Source organism: Mastacembelus armatus, chromosome 23 (assembly GCF_900324485.2).
Source record: "Mastacembelus armatus chromosome 23, fMasArm1.2, whole genome shotgun sequence".
Classification (NCBI taxonomy): domain Eukaryota; kingdom Metazoa; phylum Chordata; class Actinopteri; order Synbranchiformes; family Mastacembelidae; genus Mastacembelus; species Mastacembelus armatus.
The window spans coordinates 4,117,629-4,131,160 of NC_046655.1; the positions used below are offsets into that span (position 1 = coordinate 4,117,629).

Here is a 13,532-nt window from a genome sequence, read left to right on the forward strand (position 1 = left end):
TCACCTGCCTTCTGGGTAAAAGGCCTGACAGAGAAATTTGTGCCATAAATTAAAAAAAACAAAAACATATTCTTAGTAGTTCATGAAGTCTAGCAACATTAATAGCAACCACATTAGGCTTCACCCACCACTAACCTGAGATCAACCTGAGCAGAGGTTTCCCAACCCATGAGACCTGTGTGTGTGTGTAAGACTCAGGTCTGCGGCTAAGAATGTAAATGCATCCTTGAATAATTGTTCTTACAGATGTGTTGGCTGAAAGCAGTAACTCACAGTTCCAGGTAATTTTTTTTATAACGTCTGATTAATATTAAAGTACTGAAACATTGCTCCAGGCTACTGTAAATACATTTCATTGAAACTCTTCACTTCATACCTGCTAATTCTTTCCCTGGGTAAAGTAACAGCCCACGTGGTTTAACAGGTAAAGGGACAGTCCCCACATCACAATACCAGCCACCGTTTTAGATCAGATTTCTTTAGTTTTTTTTTTTTTTTTTGGAAGTGCAAAGAAGGAAACATGTCAACACAAACATGAAGACAAGTCAAATATACCCTCAGATAAAGGAAGATCCTCCATCAGTCTGACAAACACACAGCACATCAGGAAGCAGCTAATTTATTTTGACTACTCTCCAGATACTCTGAACAGTACACACATTTATTACATGTTCAGGCAGGAAGCAGGGTCATGTCACCTGAACTGGCCAAGGACCTGTGCCTTACATTATATACTCACTGCTGATTGGTTGTTCTCCTCAACCAATCAGGGCCCTGATTACAATCACACTCATCAGATTTCAGCCCGTCATCGGGCCACAGAGATTAATAAAGGCAAAGCACAGTTTTTCAAACTAGGCTTTCATCAATATTATATAATATTTTAAAAAGAACATGGACAGTGTTTAATGAAGCTGTTATCAGGATGCTGTGGAGGAGAAACTCATTGTACCAGCACGGACCCTGGGAGAGGCTCTCCACTGCACGAGCTGACGACGATCACTGAGTGTTGTATCTTTAGCATCAAACATCCCATCCCCATGCTCCTTACAGTAGTTCCTAAGTCACATGAGCTATGCAAAATAAAGGGCTCTTGCATTACAATTTCTGGCTGTCATTCTTTTTCTAACAAAATATGAAATTCTATAGAAAAGAAAAGTCATCATTCATAAAAGGTAGAGATATCAAAAAAAGAAAAAGTTGGCTCTCCGTCATCTCTCAGTTTGGAGGCTGGGTTCCAGCTACAGGAAATTGCACTTGAGCAGCTGAATGGGTCTATGAGGGCGTCACCACACCAGCAGTGGGAAGAGATTCATTTCTTTCTGGCGTGCTTGTATTTGTAGACGTAGGCCTTCACCAGGTTGGCCACCTTACTGGAGTTCACCTCACCACTCTTGCTGTGACACACCTGTGCACACACACGCAAAAAAAAAAAAAAAAAAAAAATCATACAAATATGAAGGAGCAGGAAGGAAAAATATTGGTTATTATTACAAAGAATAGAGGTCTTCAATTTATGTTGCAAGCTCAAATTTCTCCCAATTCACTTTCTTAAACCCATGAACAGCAATTATCCAATCACAGCCATGCAACCTGAACTGGCTGGGACAAAACTTGAGTAGCTCAGTTAAAACAGCAACATTTCAAGTAACAACCACCACCATCAGTTTGCTTCAGCACAGCTCCCGAGTGTGCCCAAAGATCTCCAGAAGTGGGAAGAGTTTACCTTTTCTACTGCTTTGCGAACAATCTCCTTGTACTCCTCCTTGGAGATTTCCTTCTTTTGGTAATAAGGTTTGATGGCTGTTTTTACTTCATTTATAGCTTGTTCTTGGATCTGTTGTTTCTGGAGCAGAAAGAGGAAATCAGACTGCTTAGAAAAAAAAGAACGCAGAAAACAGAACATCATTGTTGACGGAGTGACAAGTAGACAAGTTACCTTTTCCTTTTTGGAGCTGTCAGCCTGAGCCTTGTTATGACCAGGCTGAGTTGTAGATGATGGCAGCACCTGACTGGGGGCTGGCTGGACCTGGGTCGCTGCAGCAACATCAGCTTTGGTAGGGGTGGGAAGCAGTGCAGGTTTCCCATAACCCATCATAGCATTTGCCATCTAGGGCAAACCAGAGAATAAGTCTAAGAATGGCACCTCATTATGGTCACTTTAGCATTGAAGTTAAAGATCTGGCATTTAATCCCTCATCCTCAGCAGTAGTCCTGCCTACAACCTAATTTGCCATACCTGAGTCATGTGGCCATCAGGCTGGGCCGCGACCGTTTGGCTGCCTTGTTGCATGGGTGGAGGCGGTGGGGGAGGTGGTGGGAGGCCCTGTGCGCCGACAGCGGGCACCTGAAGCAGTGGCACAGCAGGGTGGAGGTGCACGGGGACCTGAGGAGGCATGGCATACGGGGCTGCGGGCTGCAAAGTGACAGGCAGGGCTCCTCGTGGGCCCTGCATGGGGTAGTGATGGGGAAGAACATTCAACTGAGGATGTGGGGGACCCATGTTCACCACAGGCACTGGAGCATTACCAGGGACTGCCTGTGGAGGGGGCTCACTTTTCGGGGGATCTGCGAAATAAATAAATACATTTTTAAAATGTGAGAAATTCAGGAAGCTCAATGTTTGCACGATAATTTAGTCTCAAACAAGCAGCCTTTTAATAAAACCACATGCTGAGAGAGTAGAACAACTGTAGGAATAAACTGACTTCAAAGTTTCCAGAGCTGAGCTGCAGGACTACAATGATTCTCCTTTCCCATTAATCCCAAACACCACAACTATCGCTTCTCCTGTACATGTGAGTTTGGCTGATTCATAGAAGCATTTTTTTAATGTCTCCAATTTTTTAAGCAGTAATGCTAATCTTTTTACAGTGAACAGAGGCCTGGTTTTTGTCATTATGGGAAAGACTGAGAAGGACTGACCTGATGCTGCAGGCTGCTGCTCCTCCTCTTGTCGGTTCCAGCTTCCTGGTCCTCCTCTCTCCCTCTTGGAGTAATAGTCCTGAACATCTGCAGGTAGCGTTCTCCTGACAGCCCAGCTGGATGCTGATGACCAACCTGACCGGTCGAGCATAGTGTCGCCTGGCTCTGCCTCTTTCCTCCGGCCACCACCCCGGTTTTCGTTGAAGCGGCTGTATGCGTCGTTCCCTGAATTGTTGCCTGTACCTGAGAAGTTGTTTCTGGGCTGCCAGCGATTGTCTGCCGTTTCTTCTTGCTGGTTGTAGAAGCTACGGTTGCTCCCACCCCGCCCTGTGCCCCGGCTACGTTCAAATCCCCCACGCCCTCCCCGGCCCCTTGACTCTGCCCTGCTCCCACGGTCCTCCCAGCGTGAGCTGCTACTAAAGTCCCGGTTCCTGCCTTCAGCTTCACGAGTCTTTTCTGTAACCCAGTCAGGATTATCCGACCAGCCCTGGCGATCAGGGGAACTTTCTGTAGGCACACCATTTTCAAAGCGGCCAGCGCCTCCGTGATACCTCCGTCCCTCACCACCAGAGCTGCTACCCTGCCCAGACCTCCAACCACTCCTACGCTCCTTTCTCTGTGGAGACTGCTCTCTGGAGCCTGATCGGTCAGGGCTGGGCCCTCGTCTGTAGGCCCTTGTTCTGGATCGAGACCTAGACCGGGAGCGGGACCTGGATCGAGACCGACTCCTGGATCGCCGTCTTCTCCTCTCACGACTTCGGTCCCTCCTAGAATAGTCTCTCTCACCATCCCGGTCCCTGTCTCTTTCTCTGCTGCGTGCCCGAGAAGAGTGTCTAGAGGGTGGAGTGCTGTCACGTTCTCTAGACCGTGAGTATGAGCGCCTAGATGAGTCTCGCTTGGAGTCCCTCTTTGGTGACCAGGTGGAGGTTGGGGAGTGGAAGCGAGAGCGTCGCTGCCTGCCGTTCTTCCTCTCTTGGCTCTTCTCCCTCTCCTGTTGGTCCTTGCATCGCTCGTCCTTGGTGAGTTGGCTTTCAGAGGGAGGTTTTGCAGCAGCTGCGTCAGCACTCTCAGTCGATGGCTCGAAAATGGGATTGATGCTATGTTCACTTAAGGGTGAACTGCAGTCCATGGTGACAATGTCAGTGTCCTCCTTGAATGGACTATCATCCTTGAATGGACTGTCATCCTTGAATGGACTGTCATCCTTGGCTCCTTCTCCAGCACTGTCAACTATGGAAGGTTCTTCTGATCCAAATAGTTTGGTGTCAGTGCCCTCAGAAGCTTTTGTTTCTGAATCTGCTACACTTTCTTCTGACTCTGGCTGTATCAAATCCTCACATGATTCAGCCTTTATTTCCTTCAAACTTTCTTCACTGTTTTTTTCTGGCTCTGCACAAACTTCCACACACTCATCCTGCTCAATTTGCTTATCACAGTGTGGAGAAGTCGGATCATCCAGCAGAATTGTCTGAGAGTCAGAGGGTGACGGTGAGGTCATTTTCTCAGAGTCCTTGTCTCCAGAAGAAACTGGGCTGGCTGGCTCTTGCTCCTCTCCTTTGGACTGATCGTCTTCAGAACATAAAGCAGGGCTGTTAGGAGCTGAGACTGAGAGACAAGACAGGTCATCATCTTCCTCATCTGGTTTCTTTTCCTGTTCATATTCATTAGGTTGCTCCTGAGTCTCATCACTGTTCTGTCCCACACTGTTACTCAGAGATTCTGCATCTTCCTGCTCACCAACGGAGTGGGAACTATCCTGGCCTGCACTTGGGCTCCCTTCAGCATCTGACTGTTGCTGCTGCTCTGAGCCATTTGTATCATGCTCCCATTCCCTTTTGTCTTCCTCTGCCTCCTCTCTGTTGTCACTTCCATCACCCTCTCCCTCCTCCTCACTTGCTGCTGGGCTGCTAACGACTTGAGGAGAGTGTTTTTTTCTTGTGGCTTTCCGTTTGCCACTGGCCTTTCGGTTTGTTACCTGTTTGCCCTTCCTCTTAGCTGGCACCTGAGAAGCCTTGCCTGCCTTGGTGGACTGGCTTGTAGACAAGTCACAGTCTGACGAACTTGACTGCGGTGGCGATGAGTGGTCAGACACAGGGGTCTCATCCTGGGTTTTACTATTGCGTCCAGATCGCCTAGATTGGCGAGACCCTGCCTCTGTGGTTGGGGCTTTGGAGGTTGAGGCTCGGCTGCCTCGCTTTTCTCCTCCTTTGGGACATGTGATGGCACAGACAACACCCTGAAATACTGTAGGAGAGAAAATATGAGCAAGATACTAACTAATTTCACATACTATCAACATTAGACCTCTCTACTTCCAATACATTAATATATATTTTACTGTTGTATCACTGCACTTTAATATAAAAAAGTACAACTATATCTATAAAGCATGGTTTTCAGAGTTGGAAGGTACAACTGAAGAGACAGCACATACTTGAATGATTTTTATAACTCGTTTTCTTGAACATAAATATCATTTCAGACCGACTGTGTCACATAGGAATTTTAAAAAACGTGAAATGTACTTTTGACTGCAATGTGTAACTGCATAATGTTTCTGATGTGCTGCCTTAAAGCGTGTCCTTTCATTTGTACTGTCTGGTGCACTGTGGTGCAACAACAGTCGGCCCACACTGGTCATGTTCAACACTGCCTGCACCAAGATCTTTGTCAATAAGTCCAAGTGTGTGCAGCATGGTGATGTAGTGGTTAGCACACCAAGGGTTAAGGTTTAAACAGGTACATTTAAAAGGTAATTTTATAAATCTATTATAATGAAAGTCTAATTCCATAAGTGACTTTATGACAGGCCAGAATAAAGGTTTGATGTTGCTGGGGCTGTGTGCTCTCTGCAAGTCATGGTTGGTCCTTGACAAAAGACCCTTTGTGAGGGAACAAGGTCCAACCTGTAACACCGGTGTTTAATCGTGAGTACTGGGGGTTTCAGTTTTGATTCATGACAACCCTTATAAAAGGACAGAAGCCAGAAGGCATTGGTCTGTCAGTAAATCTGCTCTACATACTACAGGTGATGGAGTTTCTCTTTTCTGTGTACCTTTTAAATAAATTAAGTTGTACCAAATTTTTTGTATTTTTCAGTAGTTCCTGTCAGATTTTGTATCAAGTAACTCATGAAGAATAAGTTGAATAAGTTGAAGAATAAGTGCAAAACTCATCAGGTTGCACCAGTTAGTTCAATGTGTTAGATACAGTCAACACTGTATACCTTTACGTAAATCTGTGACAGATACCCAAAACATAACTACTACACAAAAAAACAACACCCTGTCAAACTTTTCATGTTCATAGAGAAATTAAATGTTAACTTGTCAGATGTAACTCACCAAAATGGCCAGTGCCGAACAGTTCGCTGGAGATAAAAGGAGATGAACACTGTCCAAATGGAAACAGGCTGCGGTTCCAACTGGAGGCACTGAACTGCTGCCTGTAAAACCAACAAAATACTATGGGCATAGTCAGATTTTGTATGTGTGTGTGTGTGACTGAATTAGTAATACCACTTTTACTTGCTTTTGCTTCTTAATTTACAATTACCATCCTGTGATCACTTTAAGTGGCCACACACCACATCTGAAGTCCTAATTCCCTCATATGACAACTGGACAGGACAATGGGCCCCAAATCTGCAGGTGCAATCAGAACTACACTATGCATCTTTGCTCTGAACAAAAGCAATAAAGCTCCTGCTCTAACTTGTCTTTTAGTTGCCTTGTTGGTTTCCTACCACTTCAGAAATCAATCGGCCCAATCCAGTCCTCAGTGTGTTCTATTTGTGTCTCAAAGCATGATGAATTGCTGGACGCCTTCACATTGTCCTGAACATGGTGCAACCCATGCTTAAGCAGTATACAAAGTCAACTGAGAAGAGAACTCATATTTCTTTGCATTTTGGTGTCATCACTGATGCCAACTACATTACATTAAGAAAAAAAAATGCTTCCAGTTTACGTAATCACTGAGGCAACACAGAGTCTATTATTCCAGACAGAGCTTAAAGACAAAACACTTCTTATATAAAGCATGAGTTCTGGCACTTGGGAGACAGTCTAATGAAAGATCCCATCACAATGGCCAAGCAAAGATAATAGTGGTCAGTTGGGATCTCATTACCTTGAAGTGCCGTTAGCTGGGATAGCAGCAGCTGGAGAAAGCCACGGACAGTCTTGCACATGGGGTTTGCACTGTTTGGCAACAGTATCATATACTATGTCCTCTGTCACCCAAACAGGGTCTGCACTGCAGGACAATGAAAACCAAAAGTGATTTATGAAGCACTTACCAAATGTTCAAGTGCCACCACATACATTTTAGCTATAATAAATATAGTCTGCATGTGTATATTTCACATCAGTGGAGTATTGTAATCCAGTTTTTTGACAAAACCACAGAAAACAAGTGTATTACTGTATTTGTCATAATTTATTGAAATATGATAACTCATTAAAGGAAGCGTGACTTACATGTCCTGTGCCAACGTTGATGACGAGACAGAGGAAGTAGGTGACCAAGTAAAGCACTCTGTCCCTCTCACCTGGGGAAAACACATCAAACAATAAGGAGATTTCATGTTGAACATTGTATTAAACCAACCACTGAAACAAGCATACAGGAAAATAGAAAGGAATCAAATAAAAGAAAAAAGAAAAAACCTTTTTTCTGCTTAGTGAAGAGGGGTCCTCATCGTTACCTGGAAAAAGATGTTTACACACTTATACCTTCATCACAAAAAGTGAATGGGTCATGCATGTCTGATTTTTTTTTTTTTTTTTTTTTAAAAACATACATTTCCTCACAAGCCCTTTTGTTTTGACATCTGCCGTCCTCTCCACCGTTTGCCGTCTCAGTCTTCTTGCAGACTTACTCCTGAGAAGAAAACACCTAAACTGTTCTTAAACTGGTTTCCAAATAAAGCTTATTTTTATAGTAAAGGAATTCAATATTTTCAAAATACTGCATCAGTTTGATAATACAAAGTTGAATGGACAGGTTGAATATGTGTTAAAGTTTTTCTGCACGACTTTTCCCTGTCTGAAGCTCAATGAAATTTTTTCAGCTATTTGCTTGTCTTCTACTGTCTGCCACGCCAAGTGCAGACCTGATCCTTACACTTACTTGGGACTGACATTTGGTTCAGGGTTTCTACAGCAGCAACTCTCAGCTTCAGGTTGAGTCACTTGTCTCCTCACAGGAACCTTAAAAAACAAGAGCAGCGGGCAAACTTTTTTTTTTTTTTTTTTAAAACTTTCACCTGACACAAAGGCCACTCTGTCTTATGTGCTTGACTAACAGCTGACATGTATGATTTACAGCTGACACTGCTGGGACACACAACACAAACAAACGTCGCTGTAGCTTAAAAGCCAAGGACAGACTCTGTTGCATCAAGACTACGTCATTAATGTGAATGTATGTTTTAAGCTCTTCATCCAAGTGCAAAGCAGACATGTAATGTTCTGCCTGGCTTTAAACAAGGACATTCTGTCTAGAGATGCAGAAGACAAAGAAGAACAGAAAAGTCGAGTGCAAACCAGACAGACCTGAACACAGCTGAGATCCCCGTCCCATCTGTAAACATTAGTGAAAGGTCTTCTGTCCACCGGGCAGGAAGGTGCCATCTGCAACTTGACAGTAACACAAAACCAAACATCTTGAAACACATATGCTTCAAACAAAGACATTAAGTCATCTGAGGCAACACCATGAACAGAATGTCCAACAGTGCATAGTCCCAACTGAGCTGATGCTGATTACTATAGATCAGGGGTTCCAGCCTTCGTTCCTCAGAGAGCTACTTTGACAAAATGAAGGCTCTCGAGAGCTACTGACATTTTACATTCACTCCCGTATTGTATCCGAACACTCAAATTAATCTCCAAACAAAACCAGGTGACTAAGCTCGCTGATTTGTGTAACCAGCGTAGCAGGACTGAACAGGTCTGAAAAGGAGCGGCCAGTCAGGGACATTCCATGTATTGACAGGTAATATATCTGTATTAATGATAAATAGCAGCATCACCTCTGCCCATGTGAGGAGGCATCTGAGGCAGAACACGTGGCAGCAGCTGTCAGGCATAGCGAGCTCGCCCCCGGCCAGGATGCCCAAGCAGATCGGACACCTCTCTCCCTCCTCAGCATCCATCCCATCAGGCGTACTCTGGCCACCTAAAACACAAGACAGCGAACGAAGGAACAAACGAACACACAGACACAGACATTTGACATGTTATTTTGTGTGAACTGAACTAGGCGTCCTTACTGAGTATAGGGTTTATGAAAAAGTATTACTCTAGAAACCATGAATCCTAAAAACAACCATGTGTTGTGCTAGGCCTCACCACTTCCAGCCCCAGTCATGTCTGGCCCCGGGCTGTCCTGGTCACCACTACAACACACAGAAAAGGAGAAATGAACATTTAAATGTTTCTGATACAAAAAAAGAGGAGTACAGCTGATACAGTACAATGTGTTATGTACTCTGATTAGACCAAGGGGAAATAAATAATAATAATAATAATAAATAAAATAAACAGCAGCTAGATAACAAAGAGAACACTATAAGAGACCAGTTTGTTTAAGTGATGTGAAACCTTTTCCCATTCTCCACAAGTTTCAGAACAGAACATGAACTAGATGATATTTCTAAGCAGTGTGGTATTCGGTAATGAGGTGCCTCTGTTGATGATTTGCATGTTTATCGCATCCTCCACTCTGCTGGTTGGTCAACCCCTACTAATGGCTCACAAATTAATAATTAGAGATGGGTCGATACACATTTTTTCAGATCTGATCTGATTCCGATCCACAACTGCTGATCCCAATACGGACTCTGATACAAGAGCTTTCTAATTTATTGTCGTTGGTGTTGCGCTTAAGGTTCATAATGAGGCTAAAATAAACCATGCAATGCTTATTGAAGTATTGTATTCAACAATATCATCTTCTAGCTAAATGTGCTGCTTACTACGATGACACTCAGTTGTAGGGTGTTGAGTATACTGAAGTTAGACAGCTTCTGTAATCCCTTTAGCTAACCTTTTGGTTGCCTGCTATATGGTCACTGCTTTTTTTTTTTACCTCAGTGTCTGCTGCATGGTGGTGTTGTCTTATCTGCTGGTTAGCATTAACTCCTGATACTCTTTCATGTCAAACCTTGGCAGGTGCTTAAGTAATTGGTTGTAATGTTATTGTACCCCTTGGCACACTGGCTTTACACACATTACAACTAACTGTCCCCATCTTTCTTTTTGCTGTTTCCAGACTAAAATATCCCCAAACCAACAACATTTTAGTCAAACCAAGAGCTGATGTTATTTACAGACTGACACTGCAGCTGGTTTATGGTTGGATGGAATCTGGATCTGTGACACATATGTTATGTTTTTTTTTTTTTTTTTAAGATTATGGTGGGTTCATGATCCAGCGCAGGCTGCAGAATGGAATATGTATTATGTGGATCGGCCCTGTTGATCCAATATCAGATGAATAAATGACATTGATATCAGAGCCAATACCAGTATAGGATCGGATTGGGCCCATCTCTATTAATGATAGAAAAAAAATCTCTAAAGCCACATACACAAACATCTATGAAAGAGTCACCAAATTAAAAATACGATTGAGAATCCAAAAGCACAGACAAGCCGTATTCTTTCAAATGTAACAGCAGTCATTTGAATGGACAGATCAAATCCCAGTGAGAGTGGTACTGCTGTCAAAAGACTAATTACAAAAGAACATTTTTATGATTGACCCTACATCCTGCTGCTCAGACGTCCATCACACACCTGATGCTGCCAAAACCATGCCTCACTGTAGGGAAGATATAAATCAGGTGATGAGTAGAGTCTGGTGTTCTCCAGACACAGTAATTAGCGTTCTATCTCAAGAGTTCAGCTTTTATCTCATCAGGCCAAATAATATTTTTCCTCCTGCTCAGTCTTTTAAACACTGCTTGACAAACTCCATGTGGGCTGTAATCCATAATTTACTCTGCATGATTCTATTACCCCCTCCGCCATAAAGGCCTAACTGATGCAGAGCTGCTGATATCTCTGCAGAGGACTTCTCAAACTCTGAGAGAGCAGTGGTTTCTTGTTCACATCACTGACCAACTCAAAATGTTTAATTGGGACTGAAGTGTAGGAGAAGTGTGTCATCAGGGTTCAATTTATTATCTCCCTCTGCTCCCACTGATTCCCACACGGAGCGAAACTGTACGTAAACAGTAGTAATAGCTTTTTAAGTGTAACTGTCATCACAAGAGTGACAGTCTCAAAAGTCACCATGGGTCAACTCACACACTGGGCAAATAGTGACTTTTCAGTCAGGTAGAAAGGAAACTTTTTCCTCATCACCACACAGAGCAGTCAGAGTTTCTATGGCACCAATACACCTGTTGGTTTAATGCTCCATAAATAAGGCCATTAAAAGAAAAACTTCAACTTCACTTATCATAACATCAATACTGAGACATAAGACTAGACAGTGCACAGGCTTCAGGTTATCACAATGCTGAGATATACAGTGGATTTAGAAATTATCCAAACCTTCACTTTTTGCACATTTTAGGATGTTCAAGCTTTAATTTACAATGGATACAACAACCAATTGCCTTTTAATCTACACTCAACAGCCTGTAATGACACATTTTAAGAATGTTTTGAAAACTAGAAAGTTCCTTTCACAAAGGTACTGCCTGGTTACCTGGTGGGTCCAAACCAACACAGTGCTCAAGGGAACCATCCAAGCTTAAGAAATGGTTTTATACCCTTAACACTTATTCTGATACAGCCAGGGTTGTGGGGCAGGGAGGGAGGTTGGGGGCAATTAGCGAATGTGACAGGTAACAAAAGAGTGTGACTATTTTTGTGACGTCTGAACCTTTTTACCATCACAGTTTGATGAGGAAACCAAGGCGAACTGTCTAATTTAACTTGTTAGCTGTTACCAATGTGACTACCATAATTAACTCCAGCTGTTTCATGGCCTCTTTTCACATTCTCCACAACACTGACATTGTCAAAATAGTTTTTCTTTGTTTTGGGTTTAATAAGTCCCATGTTCTCTCATCTATAATTCCCTTACTTTCAGTGACGGTTTAGTTTTTCCCTTGTTTCAGTATCAGTGTGGAGACATTTGATGACAACGCCACTAACCACAGCACCACTGTGGGACTATATGCCCAGGTGTGTTCCTTCTGATTGAACACAGGTGAGCTACAACCAAGATCTCAACGCGATAACGAAAGCAAACAGGATGCTTGAAGTGTCGCAGCAAAGGCTCTGATATAAAATATTAAGACTATAGAAGTAAAAGTGAACTACTCTTTTCCTCTGACTCACTTCGCTTGGCAACAATAACAGACCACAGAGGCCTAAGGCAGACGCCTACTGACAAGATTTGAGATCAGATGAAGGCTGGCTACTCTTTGTTTGCTTCTCAAGCTTTATCATCCATAATCCCGACATGATTTTACTTTCATAATCACAGTGAAACAAACTAACTCCAGCAGGCCGCCACCCTGGCTGACAACAAGCCGCAGCCTGGGCTTTGACCATGTTACTTAAAATATGTCAAATTTGAGCCCGATCGACAGTCTCGGACCGTCGGTGATGGGATCTCATGTCTAGATGCTTACACCATGTCAGCACAGACCATTAGTTAGTCATTAGCACTCACTTCAGCTCTTAACGTTATATTTACCACTGCCGGCTAACTTGTCAACATGGAAACCTCAACCAAGAGTTAACCCGACGTCAGATTAGCTAAAACCTCGTTAGCTTCGCGTACATGAACTAGAATACCTAATGAACCTGAACAGTAGTGGAGTTGACAGACAGACACTTGTGAAAGCTTGTTGCTGGCTTGTACCAGCACGGCCTGGCTGCTGGAGACAAAAAATAGCACCAACTTCATCAACCAGTGGCAGCACGTCGTTGTTGTCGGTTAGCTGCTGCTAGCTAAAAACACAGCTACACATCGGCTAGCTGGCTGTTGTTAGCACGGGAGCAAACACGGCTAAATAGTGTCTAATATTAGCCACGACGACTGGCACTGAAGGTCATGAGTGAGCGAGTGAGCTAGTGAGCTAGCTAGCAGCAAACGGACGGAGCTGGAAGCTAACTAGCTGCTTTCAACAACAGCACCTGCTTACGTCGCTTTTAGCCTGCTAGCAGCTAGCCCCACTGTCGCTACTCACCTAGAGAAGCTGCGGTTGATCTGCACCTAGTAGACTGTTTGAAGCGTCCAAACTTCTGCTATAAAATGTTGGCGAAACACTCTATTCGGGAACAGTTGTGGAAACGGAGCGGAGCTTTCACAAAGTCTCAGCCACATGTCTCGCAGTCTGGCTGAAAGTTGGTCCAGCTGGCGCCGCCTACTGGAGCCGACGAGCATTACAGAGCAGAGTTCATTTATCCATTGAGTGGCATTTCCTTCACAAACAGCCCAGCAACAGGTACTTCCCAAAAGTTGTGTCCTGCTCCCAATTGCTCTGTAATATTGCATGTGTGCACTGGCAAAGAGAAGTGACCAAATCAGCCTATTATCCTACTCATAGATTTGAATAACAAGACAGCACAAGATAT

The 13,532-nt window shown here is 43.6% G+C and overlaps 1 protein-coding gene across 3 annotated transcripts; it reads right to left on the minus strand.

Annotated features, from left to right (window-relative positions):
* Positions 1-483: 483 nt before the first annotated feature.
* Positions 484-13,316, minus strand: scaf11 (SR-related CTD-associated factor 11). 3 transcript variants are annotated; one of them, XM_026327439.1, is made up of 15 exons: positions 13,148-13,316; positions 9,282-9,333; positions 8,963-9,108; positions 8,484-8,567; positions 8,059-8,138; positions 7,730-7,809; positions 7,596-7,633; positions 7,407-7,477; positions 7,057-7,182; positions 6,270-6,370; positions 2,926-5,169; positions 2,240-2,568; positions 1,940-2,110; positions 1,727-1,846; positions 484-1,408 (listed from the first exon to the last, which is right to left on the minus strand). In XM_026327439.1, the coding sequence occupies exons 2-15, from the start codon at positions 9,298-9,300 to the stop codon at positions 1,313-1,315; spliced, it is 3,705 nt and encodes a 1,234-aa protein (XP_026183224.1). In that variant the 5' UTR covers positions 9,301-9,333; positions 13,148-13,316; the 3' UTR covers positions 484-1,312. The 3 variants fall into 3 exon arrangements, with proteins under 3 accessions (XP_026183224.1, XP_026183225.1, XP_026183223.1); XM_026327440.1 differs by having other exon boundaries at positions 8,484-8,561; positions 9,282-9,328; positions 13,145-13,316; XM_026327438.1 differs by having other exon boundaries at positions 9,282-9,328; positions 13,145-13,316.
* Positions 13,317-13,532: the final 216 nt, after the last annotated feature.

What these genes read in the sequence shown, in the direction of transcription:
- scaf11 (XM_026327439.1), bottom strand. An exon ending in GAACCAAATGTCAGTCCCAA is followed by an intron (nt 7,810 to 8,058) that starts GTAAGTGTAAGG and finishes TTTTCTTCTCAG; the next exon opens with GAGTAAGTCTGCAAGAAGAC. An exon ending in CTGATGGCCACATGACTCAG is followed by an intron (nt 2,111 to 2,239) that starts GTATGGCAAATT and finishes GGTTTGCCCTAG; the next exon opens with ATGGCAAATGCTATGATGGG.